The sequence below is a fragment of the Crocodylus porosus genome, unplaced genomic scaffold (genome assembly GCF_001723895.1).
Source record: "Crocodylus porosus isolate Cpor-Errol unplaced genomic scaffold, CroPor_comp1, whole genome shotgun sequence".
NCBI classification, from domain to species: domain Eukaryota; kingdom Metazoa; phylum Chordata; order Crocodylia; family Crocodylidae; genus Crocodylus; species Crocodylus porosus.
The window spans coordinates 12,833,858-12,854,933 of NW_017728951.1; the positions used below are offsets into that span (position 1 = coordinate 12,833,858).

At 40.7% G+C, this 21,076-nt stretch overlaps 1 protein-coding gene across 2 annotated transcripts in view; it reads right to left on the reverse strand.

The window, feature by feature from the left end:
* Positions 1-1,333: 1,333 nt before the first annotated feature.
* INPP5F (inositol polyphosphate-5-phosphatase F) overlaps positions 1,334-21,076 on the reverse strand; it is a 98,949-nt gene continuing 79,206 nt past the window's right edge. For both annotated transcript variants that reach the window (XM_019556190.1, XM_019556191.1), the window contains 10 exons: positions 19,434-19,511; positions 19,015-19,135; positions 17,103-17,231; positions 15,238-15,355; positions 14,436-14,634; positions 13,455-13,526; positions 13,192-13,265; positions 11,182-11,310; positions 10,364-10,451; positions 1,334-4,999 (listed from right to left, as the gene is read on the reverse strand). In XM_019556190.1, the coding sequence (XP_019411735.1) occupies positions 3,865-4,999; positions 10,364-10,451; positions 11,182-11,310; positions 13,192-13,265; positions 13,455-13,526; positions 14,436-14,634; positions 15,238-15,355; positions 17,103-17,231; positions 19,015-19,135; positions 19,434-19,511 (2,143 nt within the window). In that variant the 3' untranslated portion in view covers positions 1,334-3,864. The remainder of the gene's footprint in view (positions 5,000-10,363; positions 10,452-11,181; positions 11,311-13,191; positions 13,266-13,454; positions 13,527-14,435; positions 14,635-15,237; positions 15,356-17,102; positions 17,232-19,014; positions 19,136-19,433; positions 19,512-21,076) is intronic.

The following is a 21,076-nucleotide window of genomic DNA, read 5'->3' on the forward strand; positions in this document are numbered from 1 at the left end:
AAATTGAATGGGGACATTGATTCAAATCACTGTGCTCTGAATCAAATACTTCCCTATTCACACAGGCCTAATGGTAAGGCACCTCCTGCCTGCCAGGCAGGGGCCACCTCACCATGGTAGTGCAGTGGCTGCACCAAGCTTCCCCTCCTGGCCATGCCATTTCCTGCCTACTGGGCCACAGAGGCCCCAGGGGTAAGGCAGCAGGGGACAGCTCACACCCATCCCCTAGATGGGCTCTGCTTCCCACTCCAGCCACATCTGGGGTTTGGGCCAGGTGGCTGCAGACTTGGGTCTCTGGTCCCATAGCCCTGGCAGCTGGGCAGGAAGTGGGGGCTGTGGGGGGGGGAGTGAGAGGCAGGGCACCTGCATATCAGGGATGCTTAGTGCCACAAAGCAGTGGGGGAAGACAGCTGCAGCTGGACCCATGTCCTGGTAAGCAAAGGGGACAGGGAGAGCTCTGGTTTTCCATGATAAAAACCCCCAAAATCAAATGCCAAAATGTATAGGTATTTAAAATGTATTTTATTATAGTGATTCAGGCACTGGTAGGCTTTCAAATTGCATTCAAGTTGTAAAAAGAAAATCTGAAAGCCTACCAGTGTGTGACTCACTATAATATATACGATTCACGCACAGATTTTTTTTTTTTGGGAGGGGGAGAATCAGAGGATTTGTGATTTTAAAATAGATGTTATTACATTCTGGCCCAACTGGAAAGTTCCATCTCAATCTAATAGAAATTAATACGGCATTTTTACACATGTAAAGGAGTGCAGCGCTGGGCTCTTTAAAAAGCACCCCGTGCTGCAAACCTTGCAATTGTATAAGTGGCGAAATGCACGTCAGCATGCTTTTGAACTAACACGCATTGGAGGTTTTCTAGTTCAAAAGTGCACCACTGCCATTTTCTGCACACTGATACGCATTTTCACCACTTACACAACTGCATGTGGCACAGCCTCAATTAATTGAGTCTGCACTGGAGATCCACCACTTCAGAGCATCGCAGGACAGAAGCGTGCGCGCCTAAACGCCCCCAGTTCCAAATCACATATCACCAATTCCATGTGAACTAGCCACATTGTTAGTTGTGACTTGCAACCATCAGCCTTTATTCTCCCACTGCAGAAGTGTTTAAAGCAAACAGTACAGTACACACACACTCCAGTAGTGCCATCTTCCATGATAACTGAAAAAACAGGATTCAAACTAAAATCCTCTTTAGCAAGCTGGTGCAGCAGCTATTCCAACCCACTTCAGTTAGATTCTCATTACAAAAACTTAAATTTCACATAGCTGAACTGACGTTCATAAAAGTGACCAGAGATGTGTGGAAGATTTACAGTCTGGGCCTTTTTATTCACAATGGTAACTGGATTAGAAGTAAACAGGCATATTGGTGGCCTCAGAAGCAGACAGGCAGTCATCTCTGTGCAAGTGAAAGCCTCAACATGAGAGTTGGGACAGGTGGGTTTGTTTTGTTTTTTGAATTACAAGGACAAGTGCCTAATGCTCATTAAAAGTGGAGACTCAAAGCTGCCAAAACTCTAACAAGTAAAAGCAGGTGGAGTTTTTCTGGGAACTCTCCCCCATTTCCTCAAGTTACTTTTTGAAGAAGTTGTAGATAGCGATATACTACAGCAGGCTCTACAAACAGAAAACAAATGTCCCTTTCCCAAGGAAGTTAATCTAAACAGTCTGAAAACAGCAAACAATTCATCAAATGTACATCACTGTATTAATGTTACTTCCTCTTCGTCCTATGTGCCAAGCACACGGCGGGAACATCCTGACATTTTCCACTGCGTCTTGCTTTGGTTTTGGTTTTAGTGATGCTCATTTATTCAAATGCTTAAGGGAAATACAGGACCTGGACTGGCAGAGCAAAGCAGCAATTCACAGATTTCAAGGCCAGAAGAGCCCATTAGATCATTTAGTTTGACCTGTTTAATAAGGACCCAAACATTTAATACAGTAATGCTTTCATGAAGCCAAAATAATTTGGTCTGGCTAACATTTATCCTCCAGAAAAGGCATCTACTTTTCAAAGTAAAATTTCAAGGAGACTGAATTTACCATGTTAGTAGAAGAATTTTTTTCTAAAATGTCTTTCTGAATATTTTTGAGATCCAGAGCATTTGCTGCAGGAAAGAGTAGTTGGGGGGAGAGAGGCAAAAGTAGAATTAAAAAACAACAACAAAACCCTTACCTTTATGGTCCTTGACTTTGGGCCTGGTAGGGGCCCAAATAGTTTTCTTAAGAGAAGTGAAGTTCCCTTGTCCTTCCTTTTCACATGAGGGACCGGAAGGCCTCCTTGGATTAATATTTTTTTTTTTTATTAAAATATTTCTCATGTACATCCCTCACATTAAAATACAATGATATTTTATTTTTAAATATAGGTCACAAATTTATATAGACACACTCCAGGAAAGAAAAAAAAAAAACAGAAGCCACATTAGTAAAATAAATAACAAAATTGAAACGGTTTATCAAAGTTTCAGACAGACGATCAGGTTTAGTTGATAATCACTTCAATTACACTAGAGAGGTTCTAAGACACTGTAAAACCATTATGACACTTGCTAATTTCTTCGAACACCACGTGCAGTCTATCTACAGTACATGTACTAAAACACAAGAGGCACTGGCTCTTATAACGGTGGTGGTTATAGTTACGAACCACAGTATAGCAAGATCCTGCTTTATACGATCTTTTATATAGATGTCCTACAATAGAATGGCAAGGCCAAGTCTGGGAAAATTAAATAACCTGAAGGCATCCTCACACACACATATATATATTGCTATCCTGTTCCACAAGTTCAGCCTTATCTCTGCAGATATCACACAGGCTGAATTGGTTTGAATTGAAAAAGGAACCATTTTGACACACACTGTATAAGCTGATCTTAAAATCAGCAGTACAGTTTTGTGAATGAATACATGTTCTGTTCTGCTGGCTTAAATCGCTTGGTGCTTGTATCCAGGCTGCAGTCAGAATGAATCAAATGTCACCGTGACGTGACTCAACCAATGGGCAGTAATTTCTGGATATATTCGGACCTCGGTTTGTTTTATCCTGTTACATAGGTCAAGAAGTTACAGAGTAAGGAACTAGTTCAAAAGGAGAAACAACATACTTTTAACACCAGCAAGATAATTAAAAAGGACATTGGCTCCCACTGGCTCTTAACGATAAAAATCTACAAACCCTAAGAAGTTGCCTTGCAGGATCTTTGATACTATAAATTTCTCTAAGATGTTTTATCCTTTAACTGGGATGGAAAAGGAAAGGGGGGGTGAAAGGAGAGTCTAAATTCCTAACATTTCCCCTAAATGTATGAAATGAATTGATTCCCACTGTAGAGACACCATTTCTTGAGGACTGTCTAGAACATCAGATGGTAACAAAAAAACCTAATCTAAAAATAAATAAGACTAAAAGTCATGTCGGTAAATTATTTTGCTGGTGCAGTGCAGGGTAGGTAAGGTAACACGTGCAGTACCAGCCCCTTTGATACAAATATTCCACAGACATCAGAACACCCACAAAACTGGCCCAAGAAGGTAACTGTGCAATAGACTTTAAATGAACAGCGTGCTTGTTGAATCCCAGTGTCGAGGCTACCTGTTAAGTATAGTTTGCCCTTCTATCAGCTCAGCAGCCCAAGGAAATTCTGAAACCTGCTCAGAACCAAGTCAACTGGCATCATACACACACACACACACACACACCCCTACCTCCTGTAAACATAATTGGTATTTTGGATCCCAGTATTCAGTGGCAGTTAAAAAGGGGGCTTCTGACGTGAATTTCTGTTTATCATCTACAAGCCACAAGTGTACTTCCCGAGTTCAAAACTAAATCTGAATTATTCGTGTCTGGCATTGTGTAAACATTTCTTTCAGTTCATTTTGTTGTACTTCATTTCCACCCATTGGTTCTGCAGGGCTTTTCTGCACCTTTGCCACTGCAAAATTTATCCCTTGGGTCAATCCAGCCTGTGTAATACTAGCAACTTGGACCATGGAGCTGCGGATTTTAGCAAAGGGGGACACGGCTCTGCTGCTGCTACTATCTGCTGGAGAAGGAGTTGTGTTAAGTCCCGTTTCAAGAATGCTGGATGCAGATCCTGGGCTCTTATGAGATTTATTGGAGCAAGTTTCCTCCACAGCCAAGAACTGAGAGCCTGACTCAGAAAATAGCCCATCCAATTGAGATGGCCTGGAAGGGGTGTGTCTGTTCGTTTCTGACTGCGTTTCTGCTTCCTTGGAAGCAGTATTGCTGCTTTGATCTGCTTCTTGGTGGGGTTGTCGAGAGCCGCTCTCTACCTCTGAAGCTTCTGTCATCTGGTTTTGAGCATCTTGTACAAATCTGTGGCAATACACATCAATGGGTTTAGAGAACTCCATCTCCATGCTGTCAGAAGGCATAGGTCTGTCTTCGCAACCAGGCCTGCTCTCCCGGGTGATGTGGATTTCAGAAGGAATGTGAATGCTAATGCTCACATCAGTGCTACTTATAGACTGAGACCGACTGCCTAACCGAGGTGCTGAAGCAATAATACCACAGCTGGGCAGAACGTAGTCTGTCTGCCCTACATTCTCTAAAGAGTCAGAGAACTGCTGGTCGTCATCAGACTTGGAATTTGTAAGGAAGTCATCAGAATGGAACGAGTCATTATCTGATGATATATCGATATCCGATTCAACGCGGAGTTTAGGATCTGTCACTGGATTTTCCAAAGTTTCAAGGCTACTGTCTGATTTCCAAAGACTAACTTTCAAGTTTGGTTTTAGGAAGTTGACTTTCATTTCAGGCTTGGTAAAGTTTCCTAACTTCCGAAGATTTCCAATATTGACATTGGACTTGGTTTGTTTCACTTTCTGATTAAGAGATGAAAACTTGCTCATTAAGTAATTCTTGCCTTGGGCCAGAGATCCTCTGTTTTGGGATCTAATACCAATGATGTCTTCATGAGGTTTACTGCTCTTCCTGCAAAATTAAAGAGAAGATAATTTCTTCTACTGTGCACTTAATCAAGTAGGTGTAAATTATTGTGATTTGAAAGCACACCACCTCCATGTGTGCCATCTGAACTTATTAAATGCAAACACAAGCAAATGAAACAATATGTGTAGAACCATTATGAAAGGTGATTTTTGATTGCTTGATGACATAACCAAATTAAACCAGAACAGAACTAGTGTTGTGGCAACTGTTTTTCTGCTAATATTAAACATCAAACATTTACTTCAGAGACCAATAGTTTTGGGCCAATTATGGTACAGTAGTTTAATACACTCCCTACCACAGAAAGATACTGACTTTGGATCTTGAAATTATTTTCTATACTGCCTCAAAACTCTCATTGTCTGTCTGGTTTTATCTGAAGCCAAGTTGCCAGATAATTCTTAGCTATCTATTATTCCAAAGTACTGAAGCTTAGAAACAGTTGGTCTCCGAAAACCTTCTCTTCCTGTCTGTCCAGTACACAAGCAATTGCTTATGTTGGTTTCCTCCCATGTTGCCCCATCACACTTAGCAAAATACAGCTTCCTACCACTATGAATTAAAACTTAGAGACGAATACCCACCACTCCAGAAGTCGATATAAGCAGTATGTTCTCTAACCTCAGGCTGATCTCTACCTTGAAACAGTACAGCCCATTTACCTTCTTTCTCCATGAAAACATAGCAGCTGTGATACTGATTGGAGCTACGGATCGACCAAGTCCGGTATCTCATCTGCCCAGTGTTTCAGAGGAAAGTATAAAGAAAGCCTGTAGTGAACAGTTATTGAGTAACCTGTTTATGGGGCAAGTAGCTTTTCAACCCCTCCTACTAAAGTTGATTAAGTCTGAAAGGTACGTGGGAAGTTGAGAAACTGGTGAAAACACAAGTGGTGAAGATTAACATTTCAATATATAATAGTGCTGTGTGAAGCTTCGGTCCCCAATTCAATTCAGCCCAATTCTGTGGCCAAATCTCCGAATCGAATCAGGAGACCCTTTAATCTCTTGGAATCCAATCAGAACCCTCTGAATCGATTCAGAGAGATTCGGCGATTCAGACAGACACAGCTTTAAATGTTTTTTCTACATACCTCAAGAGAGCACGCGGTCATCAACACTGTGATGGTGGGGCACATGGAGCGACCCACAAGAGCGCAGGGGGCTCCCCAGAGCACTTGGCAGCAGACCTGGAAGTGGACCAGAAGCACTTCCTGGTCCTCTGGGAAGCACGCAGGGCGCCCCCCCCGGTTCGGCAACTGGTGCCTCCCATCTGGGGTGACACCTGGGGTCCTCCCGTGGCCAATCACCAAGCCAGGGAACATGGGGTGGGGTGGGGAGCCCCCAGCGCACTCCCCAGAAGACCCTCAGGTCCACTTCTGAGTTCACCACCAAGCACACGGGAGGCCCCCTCTGCGGTCCTGTGGGACGCTCCATCCGCCCCAGCATCGCAGCATTCACAAGCTGTGCCTGACACCTCAGAAGGTATGTAGAAAAAAGTATTTAAAACTGTGTCCATGGTTGAATTGCTGTTTCTCCCAATCAGCATCGAATGTTCAGATTCGGATTCAGCCAAATCGAATCAGGGATAGTGATCCGAATCAACAAATCAAATCACTGTCCCCGATTCTGGCCAAAACCAAATCCATGTCAAATACAGCCCGTTTCTCACACCCCAATTATACAACTAATGAGGCCTCAAAAACAAGCATGCTTCAAGCATTTACCTTGGGAATAAATATACTGGGATAACAAACTGCAGAAAAAACATAGAAGTTACAAGAAATATTGGTTCATCTCCACCCCCACCAAAAAGGATGTTAGCTTTACTCATTTAGGTTGTTTTCACTTTTTGACATTTATAAACTTCTTAGCAGTTCATCTGTACCAAATACAAAATACCCTGCAACCTACTATATGAAAATCGTCTCTACTCAAGTGAACCTGAATTCTGACCTTGCTAAGCACTGCACTTTTCCAAAGTATTTACATCGCTAGACTCAGTCTCTAACCTTTCTGAAGAAATTCTTAATGAAGTACCATCTGTGAGCAGCTGATATGAAACCTCATGCTTTCTTCCAGCGTAATAGTCCCTTGAATATAACAAAAAGAGTTCAAGAACGCTTAATACATTTTTGGCAATCCAACCCCCTCCCCATCTATCAACATCTATTTTGTGACAAAATGATAGCCCAGACGTAGGGTACAGTCAGCAAATCCAACACTTGGATATTTAAAAGTTTGATTTGATGGATTAAGTCTCCACCTGCAGTCTCGCCCCTCTGTGGGGTGCTATTTACAAATGTTTCTGCCATCTGAGCTATAATGTAGCACAGCTACATTTTCAGCTATGAAAACAACTAACGATATATAGCATTTTAATCTTTCTGCTTTCAAAAAAGCAAGACCAAAACCCCATCTAATTTGTTTAGAATATTATAATCATCAAGTATCAGTACTATGAAATCCACCATCCTGATACTTTAAGCGATCAATATGCCTTCTCCAATAGGCAAGATTTGTCCTCTTGCAAAAATTTCTACCTTTTCTTTTTCCCTGCTCCTAATCAAAGGGACTCTTACGAGCTTATCCCCTGACCTCGTGTGTCCCCAGATCCAATTATTCAGTTCTTTTAACTTTTCAGGTGTTCCTTTGTTGTTGGTTTGTTTGGGTTTTTGTAAGCCCTGTTTAATAAAGCTGTACTATTACAGCTATAATTTTCAAGGCACAGAAAGAGGTTGAACTGCATGGCTTCCAAAAGAACTATAACAAGGAGAGTTATATTTGCTATACAAGTAGTCTTTAATTTCTCAATCTGTTCTTTTAAAATTTTAGGTCTCATGCTATAAAACCTCATTTCTTTGCAGCTACCATGAACAGTTCTGGACAGTCTGCAAGGTTAATAGTCTCCAAACAGAAATACTGATTAACTCTCAAAAATAATACACTTGATGCCACACTGCCACCTTCTTTAAGGCTGAGCCAATACCAACATGCTTCTTTAATTTCACTAACTACATTTGTCCTAGGTAGCAAGCAAAAGGAACAATGACCTGGAGCTAGTAACAGCCACATGCTAAAGGTAACGTAGAGACAAAACAACATCATTTATTTGGTTTCTGTAGGTTGCCTTTCTGCTGAGTCGTCTTAAGTTTGTTTTCAGGCACAAAGGCACACTGAAAGTACATTTAAAATTCACCTTCTTAAACAGCTTCATTTTGTCATCTTCTATGTTGTTAAAATTTGGCCATTTTTTTAGTACAGCACTGGTAGCTATTCTTGCTTATTAAAGCAGTGTGAAATAAATACATCTCCATTCAAAAAAGGCAGACATTCTTGAAACTGTAATTTTTTTCTGGATGGTTTCTTCAGATATAAAAGAGAAAATAACATGCTATATATGCAGAGTATATATGCATCCTCAGACTGTCTTCATGTGCAGAGTTTGGAAGTATCAACTTTCCAGTAGATCGCATCAAATATGACAAGAACCAAGGACAGCCCCTTGATGATTCAAAGGATCAACACTGCAAACAGAACGAGTCATTGATCCTGAAGTAGTATAAAAATTGATTATAAAAATGTCCATTCCATTTCCCCCAATATCATTTTTAATGTTCTCTTCTGCTTAAGCCTTCTGTTCAACCTGCTTCTTCACACTTGAGCTGCATTTGGAAGCAGTTTCTCCATCCATACACTAGCATGTACGTGAAGCCAGACTCGGCAGACACCTTCCCAGAGAAGATTTCTGAAGGTTTTGTCAGATGGCAGCAGCCATCCCAGGACTTTCATAGAGAATACCTAGTGGGGCAATGGTTTTTTTACAGTGTACTGCTCTTCACTATTTCACTTCAAAGTGCCAGATGAAAACACTAGGCTCAAAGGTGATACCCCAAGAATCAAAGACAATTAGCATAAGCACTGACACTGAACGCTCTTGCTAAGCCTAATGACATGGCACAATACAGCTCTGGGCAGATATACTTAAGCTACTTTGCATCTAGCTGCACTAGCACACCACTGCACATATATTAATAAACCCTGTTTCTCAGCAGGGCTGATCAGCCCAGACAGACCACGCTACCATGGTTTCACTGCTTCCATTATTCAAGCCAACTCATTTGAAGCAAACTCAGGTATCCCTGACTGGCCCTGCGTTGTGCCACGTAGACATATCCTCAGCATACTTCAGCACATCACTTTAAGGCGTCTGCCATGTTGATTGGTTTGAGGTCTCTTGAAATCAATGACTCTCCCACCCAAGCTCAGGCAATGTCCCATCTGTCTGATGAGGTGAACTAAGAAATACTCCTACCACATATGCAGCAGTTCCAATCTAGTATTTTCTTGTGTTAAGCCATAAAGTGAAGCAGAGGTCAACAGCCTACGGCCCGGATCCAGCCCATGAAACCTTCGGATCGGACCTAAAGACATGTGGCTTCAGCGGTCTTCAACGCCAGGGCATCTGCTCATGCTGCCATGGGACAAATGCCAGCAACGGACACTCCTCCTGTGCAGCCAGGGAGACTAGCAGTGGCAGCAGCAGGGTCCGAGCACCTGCCCATCTCCAACCTGGGGTGGGTCACTCCAGCCTGCAGCCAAAAAGGTTGCCTACCCCTGGGGCAGAGAACCAAGAGCATCTCATTTCACAGGTTGTGGCTTCCTACTATACTGCGGATGGGCAAGCATTATATTAAAGCAACTTCACACATGCTACTGTCACAAAAGAAGAGGGTACAGCATTTTATTTAGCTTTGGTTGTTAAGATGGCAACATAGTACCAGCTTCAAGATGGGTTCCTATCTTTTAAAAAGTAGCCCATTTCCAGCCTCCAGCATTTAGGATCCAGGAAGTTGTGATTCAGAGACTGTACCCCAAACTCCCACACTCAATAGCTACTGATGCACCTTCCCTCCAAGAATCCGTCCAGTAAATAGCATCTTTTTGAACCTGGCCAAATTGTCAACTTCCACAGCATCTGGTGGCAATGAGTTCCACATTTTAATTACATGCTTTGTGAAAAAGAACATCCTTTGGTTATTTCTAAACTTACTACCTACTGATTTCATTTTATGACCCCTACTTCTTGTTCTGTAACAAATGTAAAGATCTGTAGGGGCCTTAACAGAGAAGCAGTTGCCATCTTGAACTACTTTTCATTGGTATACCTTTAGAGACACAAAAAAAACAGGTTTTGCAAGCAACACAGAACTGATGGAAGAGCTAAAACAGTATACCGTTGCTGAGAGTACCTTTTGGGACACTTGTCTTCCTGTTGCTAAGAAAGAAGTAATTTAAATAAGGGGTTTGGAGATTAATGTCACAAAAAAAACCAAATCACACTCACCTCTCTAGCTTCTTTTCAATAATGGGCACATCTAATCCCATGGCTTGCTTCGTGATTCGCAGCATCTCTGCAATGCACTGAAGGGTGTCTGAAATCCAATTAGCAGCCTGTCAGACTCTCCTAAACAAACTTTTAAAATCCCACATTCTAGCAAGTCTAATTTTAGAGGCTCTTTGTCACTTAATTAAAGCAAAGTAAATTACCTCCTTTTTAACACTTAGCAAACCACAACTGAGTAAAGGCTACAGTTGATATGTAGATCAGCCTTCCCCACCCCCCCGGGCCTCATGCTCTCTGCATTCAGATAGGAATCACTGTTGGTTCAACATCTGGGGAAAATGGTATGGCTCAAGGTATGGATCAAATCAAATGCTGATAGGACTTCTTATAATTGTTGTTAACATACAATGCAAGGTTACTGCAGGAAGCAAGACTTTCTGCTGTTAAGTGTTTTATTAACTAAGTTAAACAAATACAGTACCAAGCATTTTAGTCACAAATTACACTGACTTAATCCATACCTGTCAGCCACTATGACCTTGTTTAAATGCATCCTGCCCCAACCATCAACAGAACTCAATCCATCCAGATGCTAGAAAGAAATACACTGTTTTAAAGCTAACCAAATGTGAATTAACATCTTTCACTTAAAAAGTGAACACCTGAGTAACTATCCAGTCAGTCTCTTTCAGTTACGTTCTCTCTTCCCATGTCTAGAATGGGGCCATAATGAAAATCACCTTTTTAATACAAAGCTCCAAAACCATGGTTAAGCATCATCGTATTAGCACACTGAAAACAATACAAATATTTTGTACCTTTCCCATCTTCTTCAGGGTTGCGCATGACAGCTCGGAGGGTATGAAAATAACCACTTGTTTCTTTGTATCTGTAGTGCAACCTCATGCAAGAGAACTTGGGCTTTCCAAAAAGAGTAGGTTCAGGACCTGAAAGAGAAGCCAAGCCTCCACATTTTAGGAAGGTGAGGCTCATTTTTTTCATGAGTTAACAGAACGACTATTGCAACACTGTCAGCAATAACCTTCACTTGAGAGAAGAATGAAAAAACACACCATTTTCTGCACGTGTTCCCTAGATCTGCACACACAGCCTCCTATGTATGCTCATGGCAGTTGCTGCATGTGTGTCTGTTTGCTTTTTGAAGTTCCTGGGTGGCAATTTGGGCCTCTAGAATAAAACTGCAAGTAGCAGCTAAATGCATATCTTAGTTGGCTACTCTTAAGTGTTGTGATTATCTGCAGGATGGAATCTGGAGTTTTTGGCAGAGGATACCACTGGCCTAAATGTATCTGTTGTCTCAGCTCAACCAAGAAAAACACTTCAAATATTGCAAAAGATCTTTCTTTTTGTGGTTCCCCAGAGAATAAATCAGTGGACTTTTATAGCAGGATGGATGTAGTCCCCTGGACTTCACAGAAATCCCGTATTTGGCTTTCATTCATCACTTCAACTTCAATGTAGAGGCAGACTACAATGTGATGAAAATATTCTTTTGTATTAATGGCTTGGCCCTCCACCTTTTTCTCTGGGAGGATACCAGTTGCCATCTGTCTTGGTTGAGACTGTATTGTTTGGGCCATTAATACAAAATAATATATTTTCTTCATGTCGTAGTCTGCCTCTACGTTGAAGCTGAAGTGATAAATGAAAGCCAAATACGGGATTTCTGTTAAGTCCAGGGGACAACATCGATCCTGCTATAAAAGTCCACTGATTTATTCTCTGGGGAACCACAAAAAGAAAGATCTTTTGCAATACTTGAAGTGTTTTTATTGGCTTAGCTGAGACAACAGATACATTTAGGCCAGTGGCATCCTCTGCAAGTGCTCTAGATTCCATCCTGCAGATAATCACAACATTTAGGAGTAGCCAACTAAGATGCTCATTTACCTTCTACTTGCAGTTTTATTCTAGAGGCCTAAACTGCTACCCAGGAACTTCAGAAAGCAAACAAATAATAAAGTGATGAGTTGGTAACACTATATGTAGAGCTCAAAACAGATCTTCATCTCTATAAAACTTAATTCTGGACATGCCTGATGAGGAACACTACCCAGCAAGTACTCTGAAAAAGGTGTTTCTGCAAGTCTGAAAGAGCTGAATTCTAGCAGCATTCTCCTTTAAAATGGAAAGAAGCTCTTTCAACTGTTAAAATCTCTAAGACATGAAAGAAAATATAGTCACAAACACTGTAGTGCAATTCATCAGACTGCAAAATAAAGGATACCAGAGAATACACATCCTCTTAACCTCTACAAAAAGGGACATCTATTGACTAGACCTGTCTAAATGATGACAGACTATGATATTTTGGAAACTTTTTTGTAAGTGGATGGGACTGATCATGGATCACACTTTGATTTGATTCAGATATTTAACCGCTGCAATACAAAAGCTTATTATTAAATTGGTTCCAATAAGGCTCCAAAAACATATCAAAAGGCTTTTATACTGAGCAGTGTTCTGTGAGCTAACTGGAAACAGAAAGGTGGAAAAGATGGCTGTTGAAAGCATTAAAGACATTTGAAATGTGATCTCAGACTACCAAAACTGGAGAACAGGTAAGGCGGTGGGAAGGTATCAAGCAGATTGCCCCATCCCCTGCCCACACTTATCCCCCGCTGGCTGTTCCCCACTTCCCTTCCTGCATCCCCCACCACTACTGCCTTGGGTCTCCTACTGCCCCACAACACTCCCCCTGCCCACTGTATTCATAGCATGGGTTAGCAATAAGTACAAATAACTACTAGACCAAGCAGTAGACAGGGATAGTATGGAATGCAGTACAAATGACTTTCTATTCTTACCTATTTCAATTTTCTCCAACGCCTCAAGGCTTAGTCTTTGATACTGATTTACTTTGTCAACTTCATCGTCATAACTAGACAGAGGAGGGAAACAAAAAAAGTCAAGTGTCCCAAGTTGTATCTATTTACTCACAGCAAAAACCCACTTACTTACCAGGCAAGGATAAGCTGTAAGAGTATTACAACACTTCATATAAATTGGGTATGTTTGTTAATAAACATACAGTACATGAAAAATTAAAGAAATATAATTAATGACTCACTAGGCCACATAGTAGGCAGAATTTGAAAGCAGCAACAGAACATCCACATCCTTGTGGGTAGCATCAATAAGACTAAAGGAAAGGAGGAAAAAACAGATGTACAAGGTTTCTTTTTACAATACAGCTACAGTTGTTACAAAATGATGCATCTTGCTGGTGTGTCAAAAAATGTGGGTTTTTTAATTAAAAAGTAAGGGTTTTTGTGAATTCTCTCTTGTGGGACCACTTGCCTGGTTGGAATAGAATTTGATAGACTTTCAAATGCAGGTGGCCTGAAGACTGCTCTGCATTCATAAGCGTATCTATCCCAACCAGATACTTGGTCAAATAAAAGATGAATTGCCCACAAAAATACTAGCCTCTTACATATTCCTGGACCAACACAACTAAGCACAACTCTGACACGATTGGAAAAAAAAAAATGAAAAAAAACAAGTAATTTAACCTAGTTTGGTTATTTTAATTATGGCATTACTTGTGTTGAAATAGATCTATAATTTCTATATATTTTTTAAACTATAAAAAAATTAATTATTAAGGCAAGCCAACGCACTGTCGAAACGCCTTATTAAACTTGTGCTATTCAAACTGCATACACAAACTAAATCTACACCAGGCCAAATCTGCTTAAGCAAAACTGTTGATTGGGATTATGAATCTTGTGAAAAAGCAGTATTAAACACCCACCTTAAAGGACAGGATGCTTGGGTTTGGTAAGAGGGTATAATATGAGTTTTCAAGACCACATCAACCCCCTTTTGTTTTTTCAGTACAAATCACATTCTAAAGCAATTAATTGCTTCAAGGACATGGTCACATTCTATACTACTCTTCATTTGTATCATGTTTGGAATATAATGTAATCTACTATCAATGCCACAAATACATTTTAGTAATATAATAGGTTTGTAATTGTGAACAACTCCAGAGTGGCAGATGGCCAACAAAAAAGTCAATCAACTGTAACCTTATTCAACACACCTTGGGTCACAATCAATAAGTGCCCATCCACCATGGAATTTTTCGTCATCTGGAAGGAGTAGTTTCATGTAACTTTGCAATAGCTGGCTGATCAATTCCTGATGACTTCTCAGGTTCTCCTTGTGAAGTGCTTCATGTTCTTTTTCTTTTGTAAATATGGAATAAAGGTCTTCAGTGACAGGGTTACCTTGCATCAGATCTAGACAGAAAACAGAAGAAGATAAAAAGGAGCAGACATACAATAAGCGCAATACATACGGAAATTATTTAGCATACTGCTTTGAATAAGCAGAGTTTCAAAACAGAATTTTTAACATAGCAACATTTAAAGTCTTGCCCGATTACTCAAAACCTATCAGAAGTAGTACAGTCTAAATATCACGCAACGAACTTTCAATCAGCAGACTGTATTCAGAAAAGTAACTGTAAAAGTGTCTTAAAATACCTGAATTACTAGAAATAATTTCAGATAGTTCAGTTTAAACGATTATATTGTATGAATTTGTTAAATGATTAAAGCAGAGTGCTTAATACAACGTACTTTACTTTGAGATAAAAAGGGGGTTATAAACAAGAAATAAACTGGATTTATGCCCCACCATACTCAAAGTTGATATCTGCCTCATTACACAGTAAGATATAAATCAGTATGGAATTTGACAGCACCTGCTTAGCTAACTTTTTCAAAGCGTGAGTCACATGCAGAAACGGTGACAAGACAATTTCCATGAACATACCATATATATAAAAACAAGTGCATTCAATAATTTAGCTGAAGACAGATTTGTACAAATCCTCTTACCTATAACTGCTTGCCGGTAAGCATCCCTGAAGCGATTCAAGTAGTATCTGTTTGCAGAATTGACTCCATCTTTCATTACTCCTGCCAACTTCCTTTCACCAGTCCTAGTGAAGTCACCCTGTTACATAAAACGTTCCTTTGAACATTTAATCAACCAAATGTGTGGCACTTATACAGCCCTGGCTCTGTTCAAAAAGCTTTAGTGTTCTGAACATTAGAACTGCAAAACTGAGTGATGCTTCAGAGAATGAAGTCATTATTCTGCATATACAGAAAACTCTTTGGGACATTCACTAAAAGGAAAAAAATACTCAAGATCAAACTTGGATGTTCTGGGCACCATGTTCATAAGTGACACTATATCTTTCTAGTCATAAAAAAAGAGCTGATCGTTTATATATATCTTAAGACAGGTCACTTAGGCTGTTCAGGCCTTGTTCTGTTTTAGTTTAGTTAAATCAAAGTCACCACTTTTTTCAGGAGTTCATGATTCATTCAGGTTTAGGTTTTTTTCAGGTGCTTGTGGAAAGTCGACATGGGACCCTTCTGGTTTCTGCTAACGCAAGCCAGGCACCCAAATAGACAGGCTGCTTTCTTGAAGCCAGTCATTTACAGCCACATAGCTGCCTTCAATCATGCATTTAAGAACCAGCTGGGATTAACAAGGCCAGGGCAAACCTAAAGCGAGTGGGGTAAGAATTCTTAGAGCAAAGAGAATGATTCCAGTCTTGCAGTTTTTACTTCTTGGCATGAAAAGCCCTGACAAATAATGCCTGGCTTGCAAAGATGCTGAGAATATGCAAATCCCCCTGCACCCCACATATGCCAGTTCATTCAAGTAATCTTTAAAGAAAAAATAAGTGTTCAGAATGTAAAAAAACTCCATCCATTAGAAGAGTCATTAAGCTGGTTTCCAGTTGAATACCTTGACTGTCAGTTTAACTGAATATAAATAGCTTTGTGTAAAAGTAACTGAAAACTTAGACTGAACCATAACGCTTGTTTACGGGCTTAATATGCAAAAACCTAAGGCTATGAAAAGAAAAACAACAATTACTCCTTTATTAATTACTCCATTATTAATTTAAGTGCTGCAGGAGACTGAAAGAAATGAGACCATCCCTGCTCTGAAGAACTTACAATTACAAAAGCTTGACAGAAGAAGATTGCGCTAGACAATATACCAGGATCTGAGATCACCGGAAAAGTTTGCCAGTAACTGAATGCTTTAGAAACAACACGTGTGGTAGGAAGGGAAGGAAAGAAGAAAGGAAGATCATGGAGCATCAAGTATTGGAGAGAAGGGCCGGGGTTTGAGGGGTCCACAATCCTGAAGCCTAGCCTTTGGCAGGCAAGTCTTCATAGATCACCTTTAAATTACAACACTGCAAAACAAATATTAAAGGAGTCGTTTTCCTTTTAGTTAAAACAGTTGGCTGAGTCTCATCACTACACTAGAAAGTTAAATAGTTATTCCCCAAACTCCCCCGCACGTCTGAAACACTACAGACATTTTGATGAAATATAAGAGGATAGGTAAAGGCAGGATTTAGATTCAGTATTAAGTAATGTATTACATTCTTCTCCTCTTTAAATGTAGAGCCTAACAGGAGCAGATCAAGTTATTGATAGCCAGCAATGCCATCAGCTGAAGAGAATCCTGCCAACTTGAACCCGAGCAAGAATGTCTCGTTTTATGCCAGAAGCTTGTAACCAATTGCCTACTGGCAACTGGCAGAAGTCTCAAGAACTATATAAATAAATGACATAAAACAAATTAAAAAATTAAAGTGATTTTCTGTCCATATTTAAAACCATCAAAATAAGTGATATTGAATAAAAATTCAGAGGTCATGATGTGTTACCTTTAAAGCTGCTGTTCCAGCATACTGCCTGCTTATGGCATCTCCGTTGTTTGCCCATATTATCTGGTAGATTCGATTGCATTTCATCGGTAAAAGTTGTTCTGGTGGCATCACGCCCAACTTTTTCAGCTGGAATTTGACACATTTATTAATAGCAAAGGCCAGAGAAACTATAAAAACTTTATGAAGAAAACCAGTGATGCAGCACACACCACAGTAATAAAACCCTGCTGACTCAAATCTTAGTCAACATTTCATATTTATTAAAGAACTGATTGTTCTGGTACTTTCTGGCAGATATCGATCTTCCACAGTATGAAAAATGACTGCCTATCGACTCAAAACTACCTTGCAGTGATCAGTTGTTAAACTGTATTCAAAAGAGTTATGAGTATACCTTAGAGCAATAGGCAGGCAAGCCTCCTTAGGTACATGTGACATCTTTTATTAGACCAACAAAGTAGTTGGAAAAAAGTTCTTAGTAAGCTTTCGGGTGCAATCACCCTTCTTCACCCCTCATCACTAGAAACCAAAACTGAAGATTCGATGCCGATTCAGAGAATCAGCGATTTGGCTATACACACAGCTTTAAATGTTTTCTCTACATACCTTGATGTACCAGGCATGACTTGTGAACGCTGCGATGCTGGGGCACATGGAGTGTCCCACAGGAGCGTGGGGGGCCCCCCCTGCATGCTCGGCAGTGAACCCAGAAGTGGACCAGAAGTACTTCCGGTCCATTTCCAAGTCCACCACCAAGCGCATGGGGGGGGCCCCCAGTACCCCCCAGCTCAGCAGTTGGCCATGGGGGCCCCCCCAAGTACCCCACCAAACCCAGGAAGCACCAGTTCCCAAGCAGGGAGTTGTGGAGAGGCCCCTCTGCACGCTTCCTGGCGGACCCAGAAGTGCTTCTGGTCCACTTCTGGGTCTGCTGCCAAGTGTGCTGGGGACCCTCCCACACTGCTGCGGGACAGTCTATCCGCTCCACCATCGCAGCGTTCCCAAGCCACCTGGTACTTTGAGGTATGTAGAAAAACCATTTAAAACTGTCTACGTCCAAATCGTTGAATCTTTCTGAATCTCTCCGAGTCGATTCATAGGGTTCTGATTCAATTCGGAGACTTGGCCACTGAATCAGGCCAAGTCTCCACTGAATCGAATCAGTGACCAAAGCTTCACGCAGCCCTATAAGCTATGTACACTGCCATTTTCTTAATGCCCTTCATCAGAGGATAATGCAACCAATGTTGAGGGGGCCATAGGAGGGAGATGTTCATTAAACATAGAAGTAAACTCATTAAGGATTTTTTCTTCTTACCATCCCTTGAAAATAAACTCTCTGTAAAATGACAGAATAATTCCAGAAAATAATGGTTTATCAATAACCAGCTTAGAATGCTTGGCGGATGGAGAATTTTTGCCTAAGCAAATGCTCATCTCTGAAGCCTGTCATGCATTTCTCTGCTGCACATGACAGTTTATTCTGAAGTCCCTGAAATCCAACTGTACCTCCGCACATCCATCACAGAACCCAAGCATTCTTCAGAACAATAAATGTAAAACCCCTTCTTTTGTTTTAGAGCAAGCAGTGACCACTTAAAATAAATAAATAGCTGTCCTTAATTCACTGCATAATCAAAGTGAGAAACGACATGCTGGGACTCATAATGCTTTTAAGAAAAAGGCTGGTATTAAAACTTTGCCTTCCGATCCTGAAATGTTTTGAACCTGGTTCCAAGGTTTTATGCACGCTTTCTCCCCAACCCCCAATTTCATAGGTCTGCTAGATCCAGACCTCCTCCTTCCCAAACACAAATGCTAGTCTCCTTCCTTCCCAAACACAAATGCTATTTAATTTTAAGTAAAAAAAGGCAAGGTATTTAGCACATGTAAATTTACAAGTCATACATGCCTGCTGCTCCATGACCACTCGTGCAATTGCAGCCTGTACAACATTGGTACGATCCAGACAGTCCATACAGTTAACCCGAAAAATTCCTTCCTGTTTACAAATCACACCAGCTTGATCAACCCTTTTGAAAAAGCAGAACAGAAGAGGAAAGTATTATCAACTGACAGCTCTTAAATGTTCAGGAAATGATCAATCCACACAAGTTAGAAACTATGTTCCTATTAAAATCAACCGCAGAACCTTCAACTCAAATTCATTCATCATGCCAGTTATAATTCTACTCATCAGCCCCACTGCTCATAATTATTTAATATACTTTCTTATGTAAACATCATTTTACACTGCTTTTCCTTGTTTCATTGAGGTTTGGGGTTTTTTAAACACAATATAACATTCACCTGTGCATATTCAATACCTACCAACACCACTTCATGTCAAGGATGATATCATGAATGGCATCAGTTAACGTTTGAACATTTTCAAACTTCATCCCTCGGCTAAAATACAGAAGTATAGAAAACAAGTTTTCATTGAGAAAAATGTATAGCATCATAATTCACATAAAGATTATATGCAAACTGACCTGTGGCTACATATGAAGCAAAATAGTAGGATATCAAGAACCCCACCAAATTTGGGGTGTCATGCAGGTTTTCTGTTTGTTTTACTAATATGCTGTAAGTAGTCTCATAGACAAGCTAATGTTATACCGTATGTGTTTATATCCCTTTCATCTCTGTAAGGATTACAGTATACAGTCTATATACATCTACGATTTTGGACATGGTTTAGTCAAAGGAACTGAGGGATGCCTACTTAAGGAAAGGGGAGTAGGCAAAACTAAGCATCTCTTGCCATTGCGTCACTAGGGCAAGAACCACCGTGGCTCCCAAATGCAGGCAAAAGTGGCTACTATTAGGATGCAGGGTTGCTGGCTGTAGCTATGTTGGTCTACAGACATAGGCAGGCAAGGTTCTTTGGGTAGATGTGATATCTTTTATTAGACCAACCGAGTAGTTGGAAAAAAGTTCTTTGCAAGCTTTCAGGCACAAGCACCCTTCTTCAGGCACTGGGAGGCTCCAAAGATATTGTACGCCTGTAATAGGAAGTTCAACCGCTCAACACTGAAGACATCTTGGAGTAATGGGCCATTAGCTAGAGGAATCCCAGATGCCTGAGGAAGGAAAGAAATTTCTAGAGGAATCCAAGACTCATAAGCAATTAGGACACCACTGATGGGGCTGACTTGGAAATATTTAGGGACTGCCTAGAAGGCCATCCTGATCTTCAGTAATCCCACGCTGCTTGGGGAGAGTCCAAGCCCCCAGCAGTCGGGCTGGCAGGATTGGCAGAAAGTCTGATCTCTGGAAACACTGGCAGGACTAAGAGGCCAGGTCGTAGACAGGTAAGAGGGTAAGACACTTAACTTGTCTTTTTGTTCTGTCTTCAGACTAAAAAGTCAGATTTTCTTTTCTCTTATAAAATAAACTCCTTGTTGTTTGGTCTCCTTATTTATTGGAATATGACCTTGGGTTGAATGATATTCCAGGCGAGCCCATTCTATAGAAAGGGGGGGAACTAAAAGTCTTTCACAACTCACAGGGAAACTATCTGGAGATTTTCCCATGCTGCCACTGTGGGCTCTGATATAAGGGCACTGGAGCCAAGGCTTGAGAGGATAAAGAGTTATCACAGGACAAAGTTCAGCCACTTCCTTGGGATAAACAGTGGGGAGAAACTTGGGGCTCCCCCCCCCGCACAGGTTTGCGATGGTAGTAATTGCAGTTTTCAAACAAAATGAAAAGTTTCTCAAACGTTATAAATACCAGATGCAAATTAAACCATACAAAATAATCAACCAGCCATGCCTATCTTATTTTCAACCTTTCAACTTCTCATTTGAATTATTATAGGATGATTAGATTTTGGAGGTGACTAAAAGGTGTTAAAGCTCAAGCACCTACATTGAACACCTTCAAAAGTAAATTGGATGCTTATCTTGCTGGGATCCTATGACCCCAGCTGACTTCCTGCCCTTTGGGCAGGGGGCTGGACTCAATGA